The sequence below is a fragment of the Zeus faber genome, assembly GCF_960531495.2.
Source record: "Zeus faber genome assembly, chromosome: 6".
In the NCBI taxonomy this organism is placed as follows: Eukaryota; Metazoa; Chordata; class Actinopteri; order Zeiformes; family Zeidae; genus Zeus; species Zeus faber.
This window is the reverse complement of record NC_137201.1, coordinates 14,777,602-14,803,667: the sequence shown is the minus strand read 5'-3', so window position 1 is coordinate 14,803,667 and position 26,066 is coordinate 14,777,602. Positions and strand designations below refer to the sequence as shown.

Below are 26,066 nucleotides of genomic sequence, written 5' to 3'. Positions count from 1 at the left end.
AACCTTCCTTTAGACATATTGGTGCTCTTATCCTCTAGCTCGTGGTCATGGCTCGTGGACTCGCTGTACGCGTTAACTTATTAAACCTTATGAAGCCGTTGGAGTCATCGTTCCGTAACTTTGCAGACGCTGTCTAGAGATGTCTGTGATGTCTATTGTTGAGTTGGCACAGTGGCTCAGTGGTTGGCACTGTTGCCGCACAGCAAGAAGGTTCTGGGGCCTTTGCAATTTCTCCCCATCTCCACGTTATCACCGTCTTCATGCCCCGTGGCCTGGCTGCCCACTGCTCCGAGCAAGGACAGTTAGGACACGGGGCGTAATGTATGCGATTGCTATTCTTTGTCGCTCCTAACTTCGGACGTGGATGGAAATCAACGGATTCCAGGACCAGCGCAGGAGTTTACAGGGCCAATCCTAAGGCCACGTGTTGACCGACTCTCCAGCGGGCAGAGGACATGATGGACCTGTCCGCCCGCTCACGTCATAGCGGAGGACACGGGAGCTGCCCTGCATGCCTGCGAACCTGCAGCGAGCAACAAAGACGAGGCACCTGGTGGCGACCGAAAGAGTTGGGCCGTTGAAGCTCCAGTTACCATTTCCCTTATATGTAACTCCTAATTCAGGTTTTATAAACTAAAGGTTGTGTCTCACACATTCGCGCAAGCATGTTTTCCGCCTTAAAAGTGCTGTGGTTACAATACGGTGCCTATAGATGACACTGATCGCCCATTACAAACAAACATCTTCATCGACACATCTGGCGTAGATAGATGCATTTATTTGCCGTGGGAAATTGCAGCGTTTCGGCAGCACACATTAATAGGCGACAATGATAAAGTAAAAAGAATGAAGGTTTATTACATATTTCCACTTTTTCTAATTTTTTATTCTGATTACTTCTTGCCTATTGTTTTGTTTTGGGTTTTTGTTTATGTCTGCTGCTGTAACACCACAGTTTCCCTCTGGGGATGAAAAATGATCCATCCAATCTCTCTGGTCTAATTTAAATACCCTGTAGGTATTTGTTCAATGGATGAATGAGTGGATTGAAAAAACTGTCGAACTAATTTGGTCCAAAACATTTGCAGGGTTTAGATTAATCTCGATTCTTGATGTTATATCATAACATGGTTATACGAGTATTATTAGACAGTATTCAACTAAAACACTCGAACTTGAAGTTTCCGCACCTCAGACAAGACTCGGCCGACGTCATCAGTTCTCTGATGACGTCGGCGGAGTCGGCTGCCGGCGCTCTTCCCCCACCTGCTGTGACGAACGGGGGCGGAAGGTTCGACACATTTTCTGAGATCCGGCTCCTGCCAAGTCACTCGGCGAAAAGGTTCGTTCGACTCTCGAACGAGCTTGGTACAGTGCACGGCTGGGCGAGCTCGGACTTGCGCTGGGCGGTAAAATTGAGTCGAAGCAGAGTCGGTTCGGCATTTAACCCTGTCGAAATGATTGGTTTAGGCGGAGGAGTTCAGCAGTCATTCTTTATGATTGTATTGTTCATTTACGGCCAAATTATTTCTACCGAATCATCTCATCGCGATTTATCTTGACGGAGAAATGCGATGCACGATTTACTTCCGTCGAAATGATTCGTTTTGGAGGAACGCAAAGTATAAAACGCGTCCGCCATCAATTATGCCGACGCATCTCTTCTGCTCCATTTAGTTGTCTGGTTGTTTTCAAGCGTGTGCGAGTCTCGCTGAATTGAACTTTTACTTTGGCACGTTGCTCTTTTTTTGCGCGAATAGCGGTTGGAGTAAATGCGTGTGTTGTCTGGCTGCAGTTGCCCAGTCGCTTTTCTTTTTTTTTTTTTTTTTGTCGGAGCCACTCCCGAGCCGTTGAAAACACTGGTTCTCAACGAACGAGTCGTTTTTGCGAGTCTGGCGTCGGTAGCGGCGAACTGTGCGGACGAGGATCTCGGCGACTCTCTGTCCGCGTTTTTAATTTGAATTATTCTCGTCAATGGAGCGGAAAGTTGCGAAAGAATTCAGACACAAGGTAAGACCAGAACCACATTATGATGGAAATAACCCAATAAAACAACGGGTCTGACGTGCTATGCGAGGTTTTTGCGTGTTATGGCAATGTTACTATGTACCTAATCCAGCCCGGTCGTATTACATGCGTCAGTTATAATAGTGGATACATATAAACCGGATGAATAAAATGGGCTTCGAAATGTTGTTGTGTGGTATCTGTTAGTATGAGTGGATATTCCACTGTATTCACTGTTGTTTCTAAGCACATCTCAGTCAATACTGTTCAGATGTCCTTATATGGAAGTGGATTCGATTTCAGAAGAAGTGCCGTCGGGCTGCAGAAATGTAACACAAGTAAAGTGAAGTCCTGCATATGCGTCGGGGCAAAACACAAGAGGAAGGGGAATATGATACTGTTTAGGGTGTTCCACTTGCAAAGCAATGTCCCCTTGCGCAGCCATCTGTGCACTATGGCAGTGGTTCTCAACGTGGTGTCCGCGGCCCCCTCCCAGGTGCACTGCAAGAGTTCCATGAGGTCCTCAGCAACATTTTAAGCAGGTCAGCAGTTAACACGTCACACTTATTTGATCTCCATGAAGGTTCCAAGCTATTGTATGCTACAGAAGTAAAGAAATTTACACTAAATCATATTTAACAATAAAAATAAAAAAATCTTTCAACGTGGGGTCCGCGCACCACCACCTCCTTGCAGAGGTTCCAGGGGGTCCTCAGGAAAGTGATCAAAAATTAAACTTCATTATTTAATTTACAAGACGGTAGCCCCATTAGGGAATGTACATACTTGACTGTTTTGATCCTGGTTGGAATGTTATCTCTCTAACTATAGTTTAGATAGCTCCCATCCTCTCAGATCGGGGTCCCAGAGACAAAGTCCTCAAAACAAATAGAGGGCCCTTGATATGAAAAATGTGGAAATCACAGCTCTACGGAGAATGAGACCCCACATTGCAGACTCTACAAAGGGCAGCGAGCCCTCAGATAATTGAGAGTGTGTCAGAGGTGAGCGGTTGAGCGGAATGGGATGGAACAATTTACGACAGCAATTAGGCCGTGGGATTTGAAGCTGAGGGGACGTTGCATAATAGCGAGGCTCTGTTTCTAATGTGAACACTGTTCTGTTTATCCCTGTTTGTGTGTGGAATAGTGTAGGGTGAACTTGGATTTTAATATAATGCACTTGAAATGTCCCACCAAATAGATATACGAAAGGAATGGGAAATGATGGTCTGGCTGAACCACTAATGTCCCACTGGATATCTTGCGTTATCAGTTTATGGGGCCAAAGTCTGCTGGTAGCGTCAGACTCTTGTCTCATTGGTCCGACGCAGAAACATTTATGACCCGTATAAACTCCCCTCCCATACACATGCACAACCTCCCAGTAAGGTCTAAGACTTGTTATTACCACCAAAATTATTATTCCCCATCTTCCAGATGAAGTTATATGTTGTACACCGGCGTTTTTAACCACTGAGAGCTCACTAGGTGTGCTGTGAAAATGGGTGCAGCAAGATCGAATTCATCCTAATTGATCAGTTCCAGAGAGAATAGCAGCACTGTGTTCATCAGAACAAGCTCAAGCTCACTGAAATTCGTGGGGATGAAAGGTTTGACTGTTTTTTTGAGATTTGGTTCTTGACGAGCCACTCAGTAAAAACAGTCGCTATATTTTCCTGCTCTTTGGTCGTTTGATTCGCTGGGTGTAACGCACGGTGAGCGAGGGAAGACTTCCTGAACGATGACATGGAGTCCGAAGAGTTGGTGTGACTGAGTTGTGAATGGAAGGATGTAATTCTGTCACAGCTATTTATTTTGGTGGAACGCAAGAGTCAATTATGCAAGAGTCACATTCAATATGAATTATGACAAATGAAACGGGAATGGGAAACACTGTGGTACACACACATTATGGTGGGGAATTTGCAGGTGTAGTGTGTGTGTGTGTGTGTGTGTGTGTGTGTGTGTGTGTGTGTGTGTGTGTGTGTGTGTGTGTGCGTGCGTGTATGTTTATGTTTATGTGGGATTGTGTTCCACACGAGGCTGGGTGGCTGTCTACAAATCTGAATGAATATGAGCTAACGCTGGATGGCGGCTTCCGTCCTCGAAGATGTAAGGCGACACTGCCACTGCCTCCTCCGCCGCTCTCCCATCCCCTCCCTTTTGTCCGGGTGGGGTAGGGATGTAGGGCTGTCTGTGACCTCAGTTTTTCGGCTCTGCAGCCTCATCTCGGAGACGAGCCCAGAACAGCCAAATATAGATGCTGAGACAGTGGATGCAGAGCACATTTTGTTTTAAGAACCACTGAAGCTGTTCAGGCTCCAGTTCAGGGTGGTGGTGATCCTGTGGGAGAGAGAGAGAGAGAGAGATAGATAAAGAGAGAGAGAGAGAGAGAGAGAAATGTGCTACATCAGTGATTGGCCGAAACGTTTCCTCAAAACCTTTCTGCAGCAATTCAGCCGAAATCAGGTTTGTGATGACGAGACCACACACAAACACACACGCACGCACGCACGCACGTACACACACACACACACACAAACAGGCGTACATGTGGAGTTCATCGGCAGTTGTTCTCGTCTGTTTTGGGTCGGTTTGAGATTTTTCCTGCATCTGGGTCTGTCTTCATGCTTACAATGAGCCTGGAGAATGATCCAAATATTTGTTATTGTTTTATTTTTTTATTTTTGCAGGTGGAGCTGCTGATTGACAATGAAGCAGAGAAGGATTACCTTTACGACGTCCTGCGGATGTACCACCAGTCAGTCGTATTTTTATCGTTGGAGTGTGTGTTGTTGTATATTTTGTGTGTGAGTGTATGTGTGTGTGTGTGTGTGTGTGTGTTTTCGAGCTATCACGATCATTACATTTTTATTATTATGATTTATTTGTTTTTTTATAATTCATTTTTTTGGGCATGATCATAACATTTTAGCTGAAGATCAATTGCCATACAAATAATTGTGATTCACAAGTTTTTGTTCCTTTTATGCCGCTATCATTTATAAGCCTGTAATCATGTAATAATACATGTCTACCTCGCAGAAGAGTGTTCTATTGACATCTATTGACAACAACAGATACTGTTAATTCACCTCAACTTACTGATGGAAACATTCTGTTTATAGCAACATTTCTTCCATTGCGTTAAGTTCTGCTTACATTTGGATGGAAACATCTGATTGTAGAATCTTAACGATTTTAATCGTCACAATCTGCTAAAATAATTGCGATCGGGCAATTATGTAATAGTTGTCACAGCTGTAGTCCCTGTCTGTGTTTGCATATATGTGTGATGACAGTTTTTTATATTTCATGTGTGAATGTGGATTTTATTTTCTGTTGTTGTTTCATAATTGGTGTACTCAGTATTACTACACCAGTGTAGACATTAATCTATACGTTAATCTCTTTAACAGACATAGAACTGTTAAATATATTACACGTATGTATTTATTTATTTATTTTTTTTTCATTGTTTGGCTTCACTGTTGTCTTTTCCAACAAGCCAGAGGAGTCAGAGTTTTTTGCGTGGTCGATTCAGCCGGAGGTCTAGGTTTCCATTGATCTTTGTGCAGCGCCAGTTAAGCCTGTGATCAGTTTCCACTGCCCTCTGTCAGGCTTGGGCAGTTATTCACAAAACCCTATTTTGCTGTTCATGCTCTGGGTAGGACTGAAATGGCATGTGTTAATAATTTAACTGGCCAGCCACGTGGACAGATTTCATACTGTAAGCTCTGTCGCCAGCTCCGTTGTCATATAGGAGTGGATTGTATAAGCTTCTAACTTCCATATATTTACAATAGGAATACAAGACAGGGTCCTGAAAAAGTCTTCAAATGTCTCAAATTCAATTAAAAAAATATGAGGCCTTTTAAAGTAATTAAATAGTCTTAAATTTGATTATTTAAGACTATTTAATTTCAAAATGAATTGAAGGTTGAATTTATTTATCCGTACTTGTATTTTCGTCAATATTCGTTAACATTTCCAATGTTCTAAAACCCTAAGACTACCCTATTTCTACCTAATACAGAAATCAGTCTTAGATTTTGTTAAAAGCTGACTTAAAAGGGTCTTAAAACAATTGAATTTAACTGTTACCCCTCAGACACCCTACAAGAAGATGTTGTCGCCCATGACCATTTAGTGAGTTACTTCTGATGATCTCAATTATGGAATATAGCAGTTAAACAGTATTCTACTGTGTATGTGTACTTACAGTATTTTCATGTGTGTTAGTGTGGCTGTGTTGAAGCTTTAGTGGCATTAAAAAGTATTTGCCCCCTCCCTGATGACATCTATTTTTGCATATCTGCATATTATATTATTATATATGTCACACTGAATGGTTTTAGATCTTAAACCTTTTTTGTATTCTTATTGCATTTATTTACTAAAAAAGTTTCATCTACATCACGTATATGGAAAACTATTTGCCCCCATAAAAAAAATAACTGATTAGGAACACCTTCAACAGCAACAGCAAACACTTCCTGTCTTTCACATCCAGGTGCAGGAATTTCTGCCCAGAGCTGTTCTTTTTTCAGACACAGGTTTTTATTTTTAGACGTCTCCCCCTCAGATCCATGGAACTGCCGGTACTGGTCGGGGACCTGAAGCTGGTGATCAACGACCCGAAGCGACTGCCGCTGTTTGATGCCATCCGACCCCTCATTCCACTGAAACACCAGGTGGAGTACGACCTGCTAACGCCCAAGAGGTCACGGTGAGTACGGGGGAGGCCTTTCTGAAATACCAGAATATACCTATTCCAAATACCAGTTAAAATCGTCTAATGCAAGATAGTTTCTACAATAATGCAGCCCTGAAAATGAAATGTAACTCCCTGTTCCGTTTCTTAGGAAGCTGAAGGAAGTGCGTTTGGATCGGATGCATCCTGACGGTCTGGGTCTCAGCGTCAGAGGAGGACTGGAGTTCGGCTGTGGGCTCTTCATCTCCCAAATCGTCAAGGACGGCCAGGCTGGGAATGTCGGCCTCCAGGTCCGTCTTTTCTATATATACCGTATAAAGTATCTATATAGTATCTATATAGTACAGTATATGTATATATATATATATATATATATATATACTGTATATAGTATACATTTCTTAAATGTTGATCAAATATAATACATACATACTTAATGCACTTAAGTTGCGCATTTTATTCATAATATTTTTACCGCTACCATAGCCCTATTAGAATTGAAGTTGTCATAACAACAAGTGAAGTCTAACTTTACAGTGAAACTCGTAGTCAGTCTGTTGGAATCGTTGCCTCTTTCTTTTTGTTTATCTTTGAGCCTGGTCCATCTATTGGCTTTTTCTGTATCAACGGACACTGAGAAGTTTCTGTTACAGTACAAAGATAGCAGCTGTTGTGAAAAAAAATGTTCTGGAAAGCCAAATGTCAGAGATTTTGGAACAAACTAAGGGCAAAATATGCCTAAAAAGGAAAGGCCTTTAGAGACTCAGATGACTCAAGCTGAATTCAATTGGCTTTTTTGGGTTTGTGTTTATGGAGTTATGATAGACTAGTGGCCCCTCAAGTCATAAAAAACAACACACTGTAACTTTAAGTAAATGCAATAGACTTTTCTGCTGTCTCACTGTTAAAGGTTGGAGATGAGATTGTTCGCATCAATGGTTACTCCATCTCCTCCTGCATCCACGAGGAGGTAATCAGCCTCATCAAGACCAAGAAGATCGTGTCACTCAAAATCAGGCGTATGTCGAGCTCTAGATCAGTTTCCATCACTTATTTTAAATCAATACATCAATCAAAATGTATCACATTTGTTATTTCATCTCAACTTTCTTTATCTTTCATTTTCTATCCGTACAGATGTGGGGATGATCCCAGTAAAGAGGTAATGTAATTTATGTGTCACTGCAGCGGCCTCCAGTGTCTTCATTTCATTCTTACGTTTGGAGATGAATGTTCTTACGTCTTCCTTTCTTTTCCAGTGCGTCAGATGAGGCTCTCAAGTGGCACTTTGTGGACCAGTTTGTTTCTGAATCAGGGGTGAGAGCCAGACGATGTTTTGATTGCAATCAAATTAAGTCAATTGGCTGCTTGTGAACTAATGTCTGTCTGAATAAGGGAGACATCTACCATATTTTATCTATCCATTATTTTCTATCTATAATAACATCTATAATCTACTACATATTTTTATCTATTATGACTTGGATGAAGCTCTGAACATTTTTTTGGATTGATTTATTTTAGTGTAAAGCTCTTTGAGTTGCATGTTGTGTATGAATGGTGCTATACAAATAAAGGTTGTTTTTAGGGGTCCAGCCCAGTTTGAGGTGTCGTTTAAACCAGTATGTCACAAGGATCTCATGGTTAGGGTTAGGGTTAGGGTTAGGGTTAGGGTTAGGGTTAGGGTTAGGGTTAGGGTTAGGGTTAGGGTTAGGGTTAGGGTTTCATCCAAATCGATCCAGATTCGGAGCAGATATTAGTGTAAAACCGAACAACATTGACCCGAAATATTCAGCTGGTCTTGCTAACTGACATGCGACTATTCGCAAACAAAATTAACGAGATAAGATTAACAGTAAGACGCTTCATGGCGCCATTATACTATTGACTATGAATGTACAGATTCTGATTGAGAATGTCCCATCGGACCGTGTCCGGTGTGCCGTGTAGACAGTAGATCTGTTAGATTGATATATTATCTCCGTACTGTCGATTATTTTGCCAGATTATTGAAAAATACTTCACTCCATCACAGAATTCACTGGAATGTGTGACTGATTGATGCGTTTAACATCCAAGTAAGACATTGGAAAAATAGAAGCCGTGCAATGGTAACTTTTTGTATTTCATGGAAACATAACTTACTGAAAATGTAATCCAAGGAAAAAAGTCAACAAATAAATTATGTAAATTTGACTGTTCTCATAAATCTACGTGAATATGTCATAATTGATGTCTATGAGACACGAGTTTGAGTTTCCGGATGTACTTCAATACAACAGGGTAAGTTATAACAATGACAAGATTTAGTTTAAAGTAAAAACTAAAATAATTTTTTTTTTGTAAACGTCATCTTTAAACATTTTCCTATACCTAAACTTAACAAACTTTAATGAAAAGTCAGAAAGTGTGTTTGTATTAACAAATTCTTCCTTAATAATTCTAATGCCAAATTAATGTTAAAGTTCCATAAATCTTGTCTGCATTACAATAGACAAGTAATCTATTAATCTAATTTTCCAATTGTACATTATTGACAGAAAAAATACAATCAAGTAGTAATTACAACTAACATGTATTGATATATTTCTAAAATGAAATGTATGTATTGTTATTGTCATGAAAAGTAATTACAAAAGTTGTTTCTGTTATTGTTTGTTTTTTTTGATCTGTGAAATTACACAGACTATGTCATGTTTATAAATTCAGTATGTTTAGCTGCATTACACAAAAAACAAAAAAAGACCAAAACAAATAAATTGGACCCCGCGTATTGCTGCCTGCAGCGATATTTATTATTATTATTGTACTTTCAAATTCAGCCCAAGATTCCGAAAATCTCAACAGACATATTTTGTAAAAAGAAAGATTTTACATATCTGATTTCAAAATCTTTCCCTTTCATTCTTATGCACTTTTTCCATAGATATTAAATGTAGTCCAATGGGACATTTTGTATGTCTATGTCTTTTTTTATTTGAACAATTGTCCATTTACCACTCACCCCCACCCTATCTCTCCATTTCCCACCCTTTCTCTACTGCTGCAGGAGAAGAAGAGCAGCGTGGCTGGCCTGGCGTCCATTGGAGGGAAGGAGATTAAGGAGAAGAAGGTGTTCCTCAGCCTGGTGGGCACCAAGGGCATGGGCATCAGCATCTCCAGTGGCCCCACGCAGAAACCCGGCATCTACATCAGCAACGTCAAGCCCGGCTCTCTCTCCGCGGAAGTCGGCCTCAAGGTGTATACTCGCCGTTAACTTAAAATCACCCTCAAAGTCCATCTCCTGCAGGTTTTATCTAAAGCCCCCTCTTCTTACGCAGATGGGTGACCAGATTGTGGAGGTGAACAGTGTGGATTTTACCAATTTGGACCACAAAGAGGTGAGTACTGCTGTCATGGCTGCTGCAGGATTGAACTGTTAAACCACTGAATCATTTCTAAAGATAATTATGAGAAGAATTAACATAAGATTGTTCAACATCATTATACAATTATAATTGAACATCAGATTCCTTGATTTATAGTATGTTCGATCTTTGGGTGGATGATTGCCTGTTTTATTGGTAGCTTTTTTTTTTTTTTTTACACAAAATGTACTCAATATACTATGCAGCATCATATTCTCCCTTGCTTTATCAGACATTGATCATTTCGGACATTTTGGATTTTAGGAATATTAAATTATTGCATTTTGGTGTACATATCTTTCATGAAACCACATGAAAAGACATGTTATATGTGATGGATCTACCATTTTTATTTCCCCAGGCTGTGAGAGTCCTGAAAAGCAGCAGGAGTTTGACCATCACTGTCCTGACGGGGGCCGTAAGTGAATCACATTAATCTGCTATGGGCTAACTTTAATGTCTTTTTTTTTTTTTTTGTAATTAATTTCAAACAAAGGAGTGCATATATAGAGAATGAGTCAACAATGGACTATGCATATTTGGTTCCAAGTGTGCAGTTATTTTCCCTTTTACCATCCATCTCCAAAACAGAAAAAACACACAAAACAGAAAGAAAATCTGCAAAAATGTGCTTGCCTTTCAGCATTAATGTTAACAACTGTAAAAAATACATCGTAAAGTAGTTTTGCCAAGTTTTTTGGGCGACAAACACTGATGCTTATGCTGAGATATAAGAGAATATCTATCTATACTATAATTGTCTTTGCTCCAATTGATGATATTTTTAACTTTGGGGCTGAATCTAAATACATTTCCAGCAGTTTGTAAAGAGCTGAGAACCGTCCATTTACGATCTGAAAATGCAAATATCGTCCACATCCACTCAGTATTCCTCTTCGTGCTCCTGTCTCATCGAGAAATCCCAGTGTTCTGCGACCGTGCCTCTGCCTGGATGCAGCTCCATCCCTCTTTTTGACTGTTTTCCGTCCCTCCGCCTCCCCCAGGGCAGCGAGCTGTTCATGACAGACGAGGAGCGTCTGGCCGTGGAGGCGCGCAGGGAGCTGGACCGGCAGGAGCTGATGCACCAGAAGAGGGTGGCGCTGGAGACCAACAAAATAGTCAAAGAGCAGCAGGAGAAGGAGCGGCAGTGAGTGCAAATCACACCTTGGAAGACCTCTAAATTCACTTTGACATTTTTTCTAGAGTGGACGGAAAACGTTGTTTTTCTCATGCATTTCATGTGTCATGTATTTTAAACTTAAATCAAACACAGTCTGCTGGCTCCAGCAGTAGAATTAACCCTTGTATAACCCTTGCATTTGCAGAGTTACCCTGCTGTGTTACATATCTGTGGAGTAGAACCAGTTTCATTCCCACCCACCCCCCCGAACATGTTCTTGCACTATGAAACTTTGGTGTTTGGGTACGAAACCGCAGGAAAAGTGTGTTACACTTTGCAGCACTACGTAATGTCCTTGATGTTTGGCTTCGATAATTACCATTTTTTTTCTGGCAAAAGTTATAAAAAATAACAAATCATAAACTTGCTGGTCAAAATGTCCGGTAATTATGCTCATACAAAGCCTAACTGCTCCACCTCCCCGACGGCATGGGCGAGACAGGCCAGTGGTGCGTCCGGCACCCGCATTTCAGCCAGTGCACCGGCCCTCAGTTTCATTGGGCCACAGGGTTTGTTTCACACTCTGACTCGCTCGTGTGAGCTGATCTGCCAGGCCTGTAACCTAGGTGTACATTATATTTGCATTTGAAACACTGTACCGAGTTTTACAACAGTGGTGTAAAAGTGCAATTGCACTCATAAACTGTAGGGTCGTCAAATCTCAATTGCCAAAAGTTACATAGTGCTGCTTTATGTAAAGTAATAATCTATACACACCGTATCAGCAGAACATTTTGACTAATTAAAGTTAATCAACTCTTAAATGGTTAGGTAATAAAACCACCCTGTTATCGCCATGTGTGTAAAGACTTATTCTAGTTATATGCAGCTGACGTTGCCATTCAAATGGACAAATGAATTTCTATCACTAACGTTTTATTAGTTTGACCATGAACCTCATAAACCCTCATAACCAAAAAAAGGTATTTTCGAACAATCAGATTAAAAACCAGAGTCCCAGCCATTACTCATCCCACATTTTTTCTGCATCAAGCATGTTTTGATAGATATATAAGCTATATATGTCTAACATAGATACGGAATTCTATTGAAATCTCACTGGAGGAATTCGATTCCATTTTCACAGTCATTCTTCGATTTAATGCAATGTGTCATTGGCTCCCTACCAGCAGCAGCTACAACAGTCTGTTAAAGGATAGGTCCATCATTTTTGTTGTCTATCGTAGCGACAGTCAAGGCGAAGATCCTTCATCGATTGTGGCGCCGGCCCTTGCGGCCGCCTGCGCCAGCACTGCGTGTCGATTACGCACATTTGAGTATTTTTCGAGCTTATAGAGCTTGTGCGTAATCACCGGGTGTCATGACATTTCCCTGCATATATGTACGACCGTGTGTATCTATGTGACAAATAATCTCTTGAACATTAACTTGATATACGTGATTTTCTGTTTGTTCCAACAGGCGGAAGATGGAGATTTCTCAGAAAACCGCTGAGGAAGAGGAGCGCTACCGTACGGAGATGGAGAAGTGCGTTTGTGTAGCGATCGACAAGAAATCTCTTTTGTACTCCCCGACCTTCCCATGCCTGTGACTCCCTCTCTTCCCGTAGGATTGAGGCTGCCGAGAAGAAGCACGTAAAGGAGTGGGAGGAAGACTGGGGGACCAGAGGAAGGCCCAAGAGCCCCCGGGCGCCCAAAAGCCCGTCTCCTGTGCCACCCGAAATGAAGAAACCTCCATCACCCAAATCGAAGAGCTCTCGTAAGGACGGGAGGTTTTGTAGAGAATCTTTAATGCTTGTTGAAGCTCTGCTACTGCTCCATTTAGGAAGCATCTCCCCCACATAATAAAAAGAAACAAACCTCCAAAGCAAGCCATTACACCGCATCACCCTCACCACCCCACCTCCATCTTCCTGACCTTTGATTACGTAGCTTTCTGTGTCATAACTCAACACTACAAGTTAATTGCACAAAAGGCACTAAAGACAGAGAATGTATCCAGGAAGCAAGATATTAATACTTCAAATGCCCTGGAACATACTACATAGAGTACGTCTCAATTCCCTTATCGGTGTAATGGCAGCTCAGTTATGCTTTTATTTTGTGGTCTATCCCCTTTGCCTTTGTGTGACTTTTTTTTTCTCTCTTTCCTTTGCATGTTTCCTTTCTCTTTCTCTCTTTCCCTTTCCCTCCTGTGTGCTGTGCTGGTCCCTTTTGCATCTCAACCCTCTAAGTCAGCGGAGCCGGCTCAATCCCAGAGCAGGACACGGATGAAGAGCCGGCCAGAGAAGTGAGTCCAGAGACAGATATTCATTAGACCAGTGGTTCTCAACCTGGGGTGCCAGACCCCCACAGGCAGTCATCAGAGAACGCAAGGGGGGTCGTGAGGCCGTAGATGATCTGGGGAATACGCTTCCTAACAGTCACATTTTGGTTAAATAATGCATGACTTTATGTCATAAAAATGTATTGTAAGACCTAAAAACCTTTCTCTGTCCACCATGAAAATAGAGCCAATCAAACAAAAAGGCCAGCCACTAATATATATATATATATATTGCGTCTAAATAGGGGATCTCTGTTTTTTATCACGTTTGATTTTAGGGGTCTTTAATATTGGGAACCAATGCATTAGACGACTGTATTATATCTGGTGGAGTATACTTTTCTTGTATATTTGGACCTTTAAACATACTCAAAACATGGGCATCCAAGCACCAAGGAAGATTTCCTTTGACAACCAAGTTCCTATGCAACTGTGACATCGTACAGTGAAGTCTCACTGTTTTCCAAAAATGCCAGGTTGGCTGGAATGGACCTGAGGCTCTTCAGGACATTTCTTCCTTATTGCAGTGCTGTGGGTCTTTGGGAGGATGTTTCCCTTTCCAAATTGGACGCGACTGAACGAACACTGTGTCCATTTGGGAATTGTTTAATGAATGTACTTCTTCTTCCTCAGCGTTTGGCTGGTTTTATCGATATGAGGGGAAGCTGCCAACTCTCCGCAAGGTATTTGGAGTTGGCTGAGTGAAGCGTGATGTCATTGTAGAGGCACAGACGATCTTGTTGTATCAGCATTCATCTTGAAGACAATTGAGGTGTCCAGTATACTCTTCATACATGAGGGTCCTTGCATGTCAAGTCGTGTGGCTTGGAGTGAGGGAGTGGGCTTGAGTCTTCTGGTGCTCATTAAAACTGATTTTATGATGGCACCTCAGAAAGGAGACAAGAAGAAGAAAAAGAAGAAGGTCTCCAACACGGACACCCTCCAGGAGCAGAGGAAGAACAAGAAGGAGATGGAGTTTGAGCTGAAGCTGGCGAGGGAAAAGGAAGAGATGTACGAACGGGAGAAGCAGCTGAAGATCAGTCGGTTGGTGCAAGAGGTACTCAAAAGGAGATGACAAAGCAATGGGCCGCAAGAAGTGCTTTTTCCTTGTTTGTTTTGAACGTTTATAACTAACCTAGCCACTTTAGTCTAACCAACCTAGTTACTAGAGTCTTCCTTGCTTGGACTGCGTGTCAGGTTTCGGAGACGGAGCGAGAGGACCGGGAGGAGTCTGAGAAGGTGCAGCACTGGGTGGAGCGTCTGTGCCAGACTCGCTTGGAGCAGATCTCCTGTGTAGAGAATGAGTCTCCCGAGGTAGAGAGAGAGAGAGAGACAGAGAGAGAGAGAGAGAGAGAGACCTCGTCCATACGAGCATTTCTACTGTTTATACTGTGGAAGCCTTTCATTTTATATGATTCAGGTAGAGAGGTAAAATTCTGAACATTTGAACACTGAGCTTTGGATCGATGAATAGTCTTACAGCAGGATATCATGTAATTAAGTTATAATAAAAATGTTGTAATTAAGGTTCATAAGTTGCTGCGTGACTCCTGAGAGGTTACTCTTGTCCCTAAGCTCTCCCCCCCACGCTCTCCTGCCACCGAGCCGAGGGTGAAGCGTTTCCCCGGGGGCCTCCACCTGGCCACCACCGACCTAGACGACATCAACCTGGACGAGGTGGACCAGAGCCTGCGGGGCCCCCTGAAACAGCTGGCCCCCACCCAGCCCGGCAGCAGCCAGCCTCCCCCTCCTCCCCTCCCCCTGCCTCCCCCCTCGCCCAAGCTCAACCCCACCATACCCAACTACTCCCCTCCCTCCCCCGGGTTCTCCCCGCAGCGCCGGACCCCCTCCCCCCCGGGCTTCAGGAGGCCCCCACCGTCCTCCTCCATGCTTATGTCCAAAAGCCACGGACACCGCCCCCGCAGTGCCGCCCAACCGCTTCCATCGTCCCGGCCCCCCTCGTCCCCACAGCCCACTCCCCGGCCTTCGCCTCCTCACCCCGCGCCTCCTCCTCCACCTCCACCTCCCCCTCCCCCGCCTCCTCCTCCCCCCCCGCCCCCACCCCCGGCTCAACGACAGCAACACCACTTTGAAGAGAGAACCAGCACCCTCCGTGGTTACCAGCACCACCAGCACCCCCACATACCTCAGCACCACTTTCAGCTCCCCCCCAGCCCCCCGGAGCACAGGAGCGAGTGGGAGACTGGTGGGTACCTCCCAAGGGGGGGCATCTACTCGGCCAACAACAGCGAGATGTCCTACCCCTCCAGCCCCAAGGTTAGCCCTAAATTTCACCCGCTTGGGGGAGCGACAACCCCCCCCAACCGAGGGCTTGATTGGTCTGTTTTGCAGGAATCTGTTTGCCGACTTCCTTCCTTTACGTCTTCCCTGGTTGAGTTATAGTTATAAACCCATGTCTTCAAAATATGCTCTCAAGGCATTTTTTAGCCCTGTAGGGATTTCCATGCCTTTCAAAGCATGTGTGTTTGTGTAAGTTGTAGGACTTGTTTGATCAGATCACAATACATTTGGAGTCATATCCGAAGCATTTTCATCCCTATGCACTGTGCATGGGCCATGCAGTTCATGGCCGGTTCAAATGTGTGACCTTTTGAGTGAGTTGAGTGAAAATGCTGAAGAGGCAACACATGAGACTAATACATTCCCTGCATTTCTACAAGTCTGCCTTCTGTTTGTGCATTTCTGTGTGTGTGTGTGTGTGTGTGTGTGTGTGTGTGTGTGCGTGCGTGCGTGCGTGCGTGCGTGCGTGTGCGCGTGTTTGAGCTTCACGAGTAATGTTTCAAATGGCATTGCCTTTATAATCTCATTAGGCAGATATTGGATCGTGTCTGTTTCATTAATAGCCCAGTCTTGCTCTGTTACCGCTGGAGGGTTTGAAAGATGGATTTTATTTTGCTGTGGTGCAGGTTATGAGAAATACTTCCCATGCCAGTCATGTATCCACTTCAAGCAATCCTCTGGTAAGTCCCTTGTTTGAGAGCTTTGATACCTCAGGCCATGTTGTGGCGGATGATGTGTGTGAGATGTATTTGTAGAGATCAGATCAATTCTGTGCCATCACAGAAGCCGACAAATCGGTTTAGCCAGGCTGTGGTGTGGTTTCAAATCACATTGTTCTTTGGATATCTGGGGGTTCTGCTGTGGGAAAGAGAATTATTTTACTCGATGTGCTGTATGTAACTTTGTCATATGCTGTTAAATGGGCTCAACAGCAACTAGCTCCCAGTCCTCCTAATCAGAGGCGTCAGACGGCTCCTGTCATGTCCAAACCCGTCATGCTGCCCCAGTCCCAGACGCACCGTCTGGATCCACAACAACCTGCGCTGCGCTCTGACGGCCTGGTAGGAAACACACCCTGCTAGCCCCAAAAGACCAACAAAGAAACCATACCAGTGAATCAATGACCTGCAGTCTTTGTTTCAGCCAAGGGCGTAATTTTTCTGATTATCAGAGGAGTGACAACCCCCCCCAATCTACGCCCTTAGCCTCGACTTTGCCCACCTTGCTTTTTTTTTTTTCATCCATGTGATGGAGCTGAGCTCAGATCTAAATGTACGCCAGGGAAGCTGTCTTAAGCCGCTGAGCGCTGATGGATGATGCCCCATGGTCTCCCGCTGTTCCGCAGTCTGGCCCGGTCGGCGGTTATTAGATCACACCAGAGGGCCGTCCTCCTTCCTCTCAAAAGAGAAGCACTAATGAAATATGGGAGGCGGTGCTGAGACTACCAATGTGCTCATTTTGTTTTACAAAACTTTAAAACTTATCCATATGCTATTTGAGTAGCATATGGCCGACTGTGTAGAATACAATGAAGCACTGAATACCTTGCTTGGACTCCGTCGAAACAATGTGATGAAATTTGGGTATAATTTTGGTTTCGGAGAGTTTAAATATCCGTACCGATGCAAACCGCTGTTCATCTCAGCTCTGTCTGTGTTGTAGCCTCCGGAGATGCTGAAGCGGATGGTGCCTTACAACACGTCTTTCAAATCTAACAACAAGAGACAAGTAATTCCATACTTCTCACCTGCGTTCCCCTGAGTGCTTGTGTCCGCCTGTGTCTGCCTTGTCACGGCATCAAGTCAGTCAGGTGGAATCATCATTCCTACGGCTTTCTTCCATTCCAATAGATTACGGGATATTGCCTAATTTATTTTGAAATGGAAGGTGTCTGGGAAGGAAGAGGAGATAAAGTATGAGTGTCTGTGAGGTGGTATTGAGTGTCTGCTCTCTGCGGGATGTAGAAGGGTCCGTGAGTTGTATCGGAATGGACATCTCTCCTCTCAGACGGCATTGCATTCATTCTCACTGCTCTGCTGACTGAATTAGGTGTATTCCGTGTGTGTGTCTGTGTGTGTCTGTGTGTCTGTGTGTCTGTGTGTGTGTGCGCACTTAAATCAAGTCATGAAAAGATTTTGAATTGTTGAAGGCGTAATGTGTAGGAAACAATTTCCATTTTTGCTACAGCCCCCTGTCAAGTCTTTGCTGATGACACAGCACCATTCCCTACCCGCTCCCCTGCCTCCCATCAGCCATTTTGAGACCAGAGTAAGGTTTTCGGTACATTTCAGGGTGGCTTTGTGATGTTGATGAAATGAAGACAGAAAGCGAAGTAGCCGTGACTATTTGCATCTTAATTCTGAAGTAAACGGAGCAAAACAACTGAGAGAATAGTGCACAGTATGCGATTTGAGGATGTTGTTCAATATACGATTCTGTTAAGTTCGTTCCCCTTTATGTTCAGAGTTGTATTTCAGCTCTTCTATAGGTTTCAAATTGGTTGCCAAAGGAAATCTACCCACCCAGACCCTTTTTACCCGCAGCATATCTTAGTCAGAGTGCCAGCTGCCTCTATGACCTCCTTCAAACTGTCTGTCGTAGTGTTGAGTCGTGCTAATGAGCTGTTGAACTCTCTTTCAGGGTTTTCAGAAATATGTGGAAGACTTTGATCCCTACGCAATGGTATTGTATGCTCTTTCATAATGGATTGATATGGTAAACGTATAAAATAAAACAGTGTGACAACCACTATGCCTTGACCAAGACATATTTCACTTCAATGTAACCTTAGCTGTAGAAGGAGCTTTTAACTTTAACCCCCTCTCTGGCAATGATATAAATGTATTATTGCCAGTTTTGTATATTGTGCTTTTCAACCATAATACACCTGTTGCATCAGCTCCTTATTAAAACGGGTTGTAGGCCAATCTGGGCCTCAAATATTATTACTGTTATTACTAAGTCTGTTGTTCTATCAACGTGACCTTTCCATTTTGCAGAGAAAAATGGCCGCCCACTTTATCTATTAAACATTTATTATCCGACTGCAATGTTATCACATTTTATTTTCTTCCACCCAACCTCCTTCTGCTTGTCTACTCTCTTCTCGCTAGTTCTCTTCGGAGCAGATTTCCGGGCAAGACGTGAGGCTGCTGAGAATCAAAAAGGTAGCGACTCCCGCATTTGCATTTTATATATTATTAATATACATATTGAGGATATTCACCCAACTTGCTTCCGTCTGGTGGCAAAGTCATAGTTCAGATATTGGTGGAGGTGATATGATACGTTTTTTTTCAGGTTGGGAAACTGGATCTGGCCCTCGAAGGGGGCGTGGACTCTCCTCTGGGCAAGCTGGTGGTGTCAGCTGTGTACGAGGGAGGCTCAGCGGACAAGCACGGTCAGTTCAGGCGTCATTTCCTTTCTTCTCTCTGCTGTTTTCAATGGAACCTTGTTTAATTTCCCTGCTATTGTAAATGAAAGTCTATGGATGTCATGGATCCGCCGCACTTACAGACAAGATTAATAAAAAGTGTATTCAGGGCGGTCCCGACATACCATCATCCAAGTTTGATCCAGATCGGTCCATTATTGTGGAATTATTCAGTAAAAAACGGTATTTTTTAGCATTGCTGCAAAGCGCGCGCATGCCCAGATGACGGCTCGTACAGGTCACATGATAGTACTGCAGTATAGTGATTATTCAACTACCGAGTCCTCACCAAGATGGCAGCATGTGTAGATGTGACGTCAGACTTTCATGGATGGCATGGATCCGACGAACCGACTGACAATCTGAATACATGGCGTCCTTTGAATTTCATCCAGATCAGATCAGTATTGTGGATGGAGTTTTTGATGAACAATCAGTACCTCACCAAGATTGTGCCACCACGCACTTGCACGGATGCGCAAGTTGACACAGTACACAGATTACATGATAGCACTGCAGTCTACCAGGCCGTTACAAGTGAACTTCTGCACTCATAAATCATACCGAAGTAGATAGCCAGGACACCGGCCTCTCCGTGGATCATTGTCGGCTCCAGCAGGCGGTGTCGGCTCCAATTGGCCTGTTCGCCAACTGGACTTACTGCTGGGTGCAATTTGCCCTTGTTTTTCGTCTGATCGCAATTATCCATGTGGCAAAGTAAATAATCCGTGCATCCAGCAGATATAGTTGTGATTGGACTTTAACTAAAGGACTATAAGATATGAACTCTCAACCATACAAAATTACAAAGTGACAGATATTATTTTATTACAATTTACCTTTATCATGTTTGAAAAAAATTATGTTAAAGTATTACCAGAAGACAATTGAATTAAACAAAGCATAGTGTACTAAATGTCATAAATATATATGCATCTGATGACAACTCACACACACCAAAGTAAAAAATAAAAACCCTATAACATCACTGTCAGCATTTATATACATTCCAGAGATATCAATGTATACACCGAATTAAATTACTGGTAGCAATAACCATAAGCAATTACATAATACAAGCAACATGTATTTATTGTGTGTGTGTTTTGAAATATTTTATTATTTTTGTGTTGTTCGTGTAGCCCACTAAACACAATTTATACCATTATATATCCTCTACAATTGTAAAAAGCGTATTGCTGCCTGCAGCTATATTTATAAATTCAACTTGTGCCATTCCTTCAATCTGGCTTTTCAAATTGTGGGGTTAATGTCAAGCCTGGATGGTTCTGCCAATAAAAATGATTTAGTGTTCATATTCATAAGGTCAAGAAAAATATAAGATTGATGATGTTATCAAAAATGTAATTGATTTATGCAAATGTATATAATATAAAGTGAATAAACACAAAGTCCAGAATATAATTTTTTTTAATGAGAATCCAATTAATACTCAAGCTATGTCTTAGAAATCTTCTCATTATAAAGTAAATGTATCCTGTAATTGTGTTTTTTATAAGAGTCGCCTTATTCCTTAAATTGTATTCCTGTTTGTCTGTGCTGGTGAGTAGTTAAATAATATTTTCAATTATTATCTGTCTCTGCACACTACATGGTGTCTTCCTCTCTGCTGGAAAACACTGTGGAATGCTGCTTATGTTGATGAATAGTGCACGTATTGCAAATATAAGAATATATATATAAGAATATAAATAAACTTATAGTGGAGCGGTTATAGGTAAATGTCCATAATAATTGGGTATTTTGTGATAAAGAGGTCAGATCTGGTACAAATCTATGTTTATATGTTTTGAAAAGATATAGATATGGAGGCACTGCAAATTTGGCCCCAGAGGCCCTTTGCAGTTGTTTTTTGGATGGATTCAAATTAATGTTGAGAAAGTGTGGAAGAAAAGTGTGCAACATCACCATCATCATCAACATCACAGGCACTTCCTCCCACCATTTATTTAAAAAAATATGTTTTCTAAAAGCTTTCAACCTTGGAAAATAATTAGAACGGCGAACAGCGCCTCTATATCGCTATATATTCATAAGATAAACCTCCCCCAAAGCTGAAGCTTTATTCACAGAAGGCCAATTTGTTTTGCTTTACCGCCACACTATTAATGTTGATATAACCATTGGACCAACCACTGTGCAAATTGCAAAACCACAAAAAAAAAGATTTTCTCATGACACCGAACTATAATTGTGTAGTTCTCCAAATTGCCCGTTTTCTGGTTCCGTTCTGTGTTTTTTAAAATTAACAAATTAATTAATCTATTTATTTATTTATTTATTTATTGTGTTTTTAGGTGGCGTGGTTCCAGGAGACGAGGTCATGGCTGTGAATGGGAGGATCCTGATTGATGCTTCACTCACTGAGGGACAGAACGCTCTGGCTAGAGCCTGGAACAGCGGCGGGGTACGGTTAGAAATTCAACATAGCGTTACACCTTATACACCTGGTTGAAAGATAAATGCCTCTTCCCTCTTAAAACTTTATTGATCATGGGTTAGGGTTAGGGTTAGGGTTAGGGTTAAGTCCTGCCGGACTTATTGTCCTGACGTGTTATTTGTCAACACGCTCTGATCTGCAGGATTAAGGTTTCATTCCCATCTAAACCACCCATCATCTCACTGTTTTTCTGACAGGCATAGAGCAGTATGGTACTCCTCAATAACCATCCTCAGATCTGCAGAACAAAGCCAATTTGAGCAATCTTATCCTGAGGCTATTACTTCAGTCCACGACACTTCTGAATAAATCCATTGTCTAAAGGATCACAAAAAAAAACAGATATGAACTTTTCCCTTGTCTGTAGGATTGGATCGATTTAGTAATCGCTGTGTCCCCGCCCAAAGAGTATGAAGATGAAGTGTAAGTATTTTTTTTCCCCCAAACTTTACTTTTTCAACATTCATTTTAAACATAACAACTATTGCATTAAAATGAAATATATTGAACTCTAGATGTGACTGTGTCTGTGTGAATGCATGTTTGTTTCGCCAGCCCTAAATCAGCATCAGTCATTCCCACTGTGAACAGAAGGGTGTTTGAAGGCAGTGCGCTCGTGTACAGACATGGCTACCTGCTCCAACTTTAGGCCACCCCCCCAACCCCTCCACCTCACCATCACCATGGTAACCACCACCCCCTCTCTGAGAGGGATGTTTGGTGTGGGGTGTGTTTCTAGTTTTATTGGGTTTGTGCTCAAAAAAGCACACGTGACGGTCTATCAGAAATAAACCAAACCAGCAGTAAAGTTATTTTAGGCTCTCTCTATTTATGGATTCTGGAATATAATAACAATAACAATTATTTTTTATTACGCTTTGTTCTGAAAGATAGATAGATAGATAGATAGATAGATAGATAGATAGATAGATAGATAGATAGATAGATAGATAGATAGATAGATAGATAGATAGATAGATAGATAGATAGATAGATAGATAGATAGATAGATAGATAGATAGATGGATAGATAGGCAGATAGATAGATAGATAGATAGATAGATAGATAGATAGATAGATAGATAGATAGATAGATAGATAGATAGATAGATAGCTAGATAGATAGCTAGATAGATAGATAGATAGATAGATAGATAGATAGATAGATAGATAGATAGATAGATAGATAGATAGATAGATAGCTAGATAGATAGATAGATAGATAGATAGATAGATAGATAGATAGATAGATAGATAGACTTAGAAATGTCAATATACAATACATCTAAAGCTAAACCTAAAACATAATAATAAACAATCAAAATCAACCTAAAAATCAATTAGGCAATAATTTTGTGAATATACAATAAATGTAAAAATGAACAATAACCAATAATCCTACTATAATACACATACACACCTATAATACACATATTGCAAATTAGTGACTTATTCGTTTGAAAAGAGAATTTGTGGAAGTTATGGTATAGTGTAGCTTTTCTTTGTCCTTTCACTGCCGTACGTGGTTCACCAGATAGACTTCCTGAAGGTGGATAACGTCGTCAGTGAGTCGTCCTATCCTATTTCTGTGTGACACAGAACAATATTTAAACAAACCTTTGGCCATGTGGCCTCTGAGACCAGGCCCTGGACCGTAAGGCTAATGGACATCCATTCACAAAAGCAGAGCAGCGTCCTGCCGCCTTCAGCAGTAGATCTGAGTGATGTTGTTCCATGGGACTGTTACGTGTTCTGATGTGTACACACAGTGGTGCACGCATAGTAGTAGGGGGTATTTCTACTCAGCTCTCAGGGTTTGATCAGCTCCATTGAACTTCAAGATACATCACTATTAATCTATTCCAAATTGGCGTGTTAAAAATGCCCTGGAGGTTTGTGGGTTGTTCTAATTTGAATCTCTTGGTCGTGACACTCGTTGAAAGGTCCCTGAGGAACGCCTCGTCTTCCTGCTTCAGACCCTGAGTGCTCACATGCATGTGTGTCGCCCTTGAATATTTACTTTGCAGTGTATAAAACACGCATGCCGTCCACATAATACCTTGTTTGTACAGTACAATACAGTAAGGTTAATTTTCTTTTTCTTGCAGAACCTTCTTCTAAACTCCTCACGACAGCCTGCCAAACAAACCGCACCCTAAGTCACACGATGCAGGCCTTAAAAAACAACCGTAAAATTGGATGTGGATCAAATTTCTTCTTGGTGATATGCTGCTTGTTTGAGACGTTTCCTCCGCTGAGGAGTTCGCTTCATGGCCTTCATGTATAAATCACCTGGACGATGCTCTTTGGCCTTGCGCCCCATTACGCTCCTTAACGGGTTAATGGTGTTCCTGTCAACATGTAACGCTGTTTCATAATCCCCCCCCGGCCCCTCAGACGGAGAAGACTGGGAAGTTGCTAGTGCATTAAGTGGAGAAAGAAAATCTTAAGGGAGGAGCAGAAAATCCCCCTAAGACGATGGATCTGATCGGTCAACTTGGACCAATTTAAATCAAGAATGCACCTTTTGTAATCTGCATTTTTCACTGAAATTGTCTATTCTGTAATGCATAATGTAAACATTTTCTGTTACATGTCCTGTCTCTGTGTACTATTATCATCTGAATAAATTTTGCATTGATTCACCAAATTATTTTGGTTCAATCATGTGTTGTCTATAGCAGTAGACCCCCATGGGTCCTTTAACAGCTAAACTTCATTATTTAATGCACAAGGCATGTACAATAATGAGTGTTATGATCATAGTTTCAATGTCATCTCCCTAACTATAGTATAGACAGGTCTGCAAGTCTGGACTAAATCATATCCAACAGTAAAAGTCCTCTCAGGTGGTAGAGGCTCCCAGAGACAAATCTTATCAAATGTGGTCTGTGGCTCAATGCGTATCAAATAAAAGGTCCTTCAAATGAAAAAAGTTGAGGATCACTGGCCTACAGCGGTGGCCCCCAAACTATTTTATGGCAAGATAAGAGACCTGAGGACCACCCCCCCTATATTAGTTGTATATACTTATCTTATATCTTCCCATAATAAACTGTTGTGTGGTTCAACATTTAACGGTGGTAAATATTCCAACACAAACCCATCAGTGGCCGTAAATATGCAGGGTTTTGTGAAAAAAGCATTAATACATACTCGTAATTTCCCTCCAGACTTTGGGAACCCATGGTGCATGTGTCTGTCCACAGGGGGCAGCAGAGCTCCTCCTTTGAGCACAATCTGGGAACACGCTTCATAATGAAACATGAGCCTCCATCTGAAGCAGCCCTCATTGCGCTCATGCGGGGGCAATGCAAATGTTGTTTGATCACTGTGAGTTTTGGGATTAGACAAAGTGCGGAGAAGCCTATTTTAAATCAAACGGTGCCTGGTAAATGATGTATTATGATTATTGTTTTTGTGTACTGCACAATCGTATAAGATCTAAATAGTGACATGGAGATGCATGTAGTGTTGGTTTGCAGCTGAACTGCATCGAAGCTACTAAGCTGTTATGTCCTGTCCGTGTGCAGCCATCGACGGTACGTGACCGCTGTCCACGGTGGGGGCTTTTGAGTGTCAGTCGCCTCGGACCCAGGGATCTCCGTCTCTCCTGGCCGGGCTCCGGGTTCAGCACCTCGGACAGCTCCCCGCCCCGGGTCCGGGTCCAGGTCGGCCGCCGTCGATCCGCTGTTTGGGAGGTGATGCGACTGACGACGTTGTTGGTGTTCGTTGCGCGGCGCTTCCCTCACATGTGGTGATGGAGAATGACTTAAATGCTTCATGTGCTGTATGTAACCTGCTGATTCAGCTTAAAAAAATAAAATAAACTAAAAAACACTTGAGATTGAAGACTTCCTGGGAGTCAGAAACCGCTGCTGAAACGCAATGATCTCGCGGTATAAACCGGTAAGTGTGGATAACTTGATCTGTTTTATTTTATTTTTTATTTTTTTCACTTTTGACTTTTTTTTTTTACAGATTTTTTTTTATTTGTATTATTATTTTTTATTTATATGATATTTTAATATAGATTTCATATGTTATATGATTCAATTTTAATTTATTTATCCCCAAATAATCATTATATTTTGATATACCGGATAATTCGGTTCATTTTTATTCACAGTTGGTGATATGCACACCATAGGATAAATGCAGTTGCCTTCAAAGACTGCATACCAGTGATTGCTGACTTTATGTTTGCAACATTCCTTTATGATTTGCCCTATGCAGTGGAACGCTAAAATACTCTACTTTATAGAAAGAAAGACT

General features: G+C 42.1%; 1 protein-coding gene across 1 annotated transcript; it reads left to right on the top strand.

Moving 5' to 3' along the window:
- The first annotated feature begins 1,911 nt into the window (after window positions 1-1,911).
- On the top strand, window positions 1,912-24,387 carry ush1c (Usher syndrome 1C). The gene is made up of 21 exons (XM_080001824.1): window positions 1,912-2,010; window positions 4,703-4,770; window positions 6,595-6,738; window positions 6,875-7,013; window positions 7,634-7,742; window positions 7,861-7,885; window positions 7,983-8,040; window positions 9,773-9,961; window positions 10,044-10,103; window positions 10,492-10,548; window positions 11,135-11,277; window positions 12,733-12,798; window positions 12,881-13,029; window positions 13,505-13,560; window positions 18,538-18,579; window positions 19,011-19,064; window positions 19,198-19,297; window positions 21,649-21,758; window positions 22,159-22,214; window positions 22,347-22,477; window positions 23,900-24,387. Exons 1-20 carry the CDS (start codon window positions 1,975-1,977, stop codon window positions 22,438-22,440), a joined length of 1,755 nt encoding a protein of 584 aa, XP_079857950.1. The 5' UTR covers window positions 1,912-1,974; the 3' UTR covers window positions 22,441-22,477; window positions 23,900-24,387.
- Window positions 24,388-26,066: the final 1,679 nt, after the last annotated feature.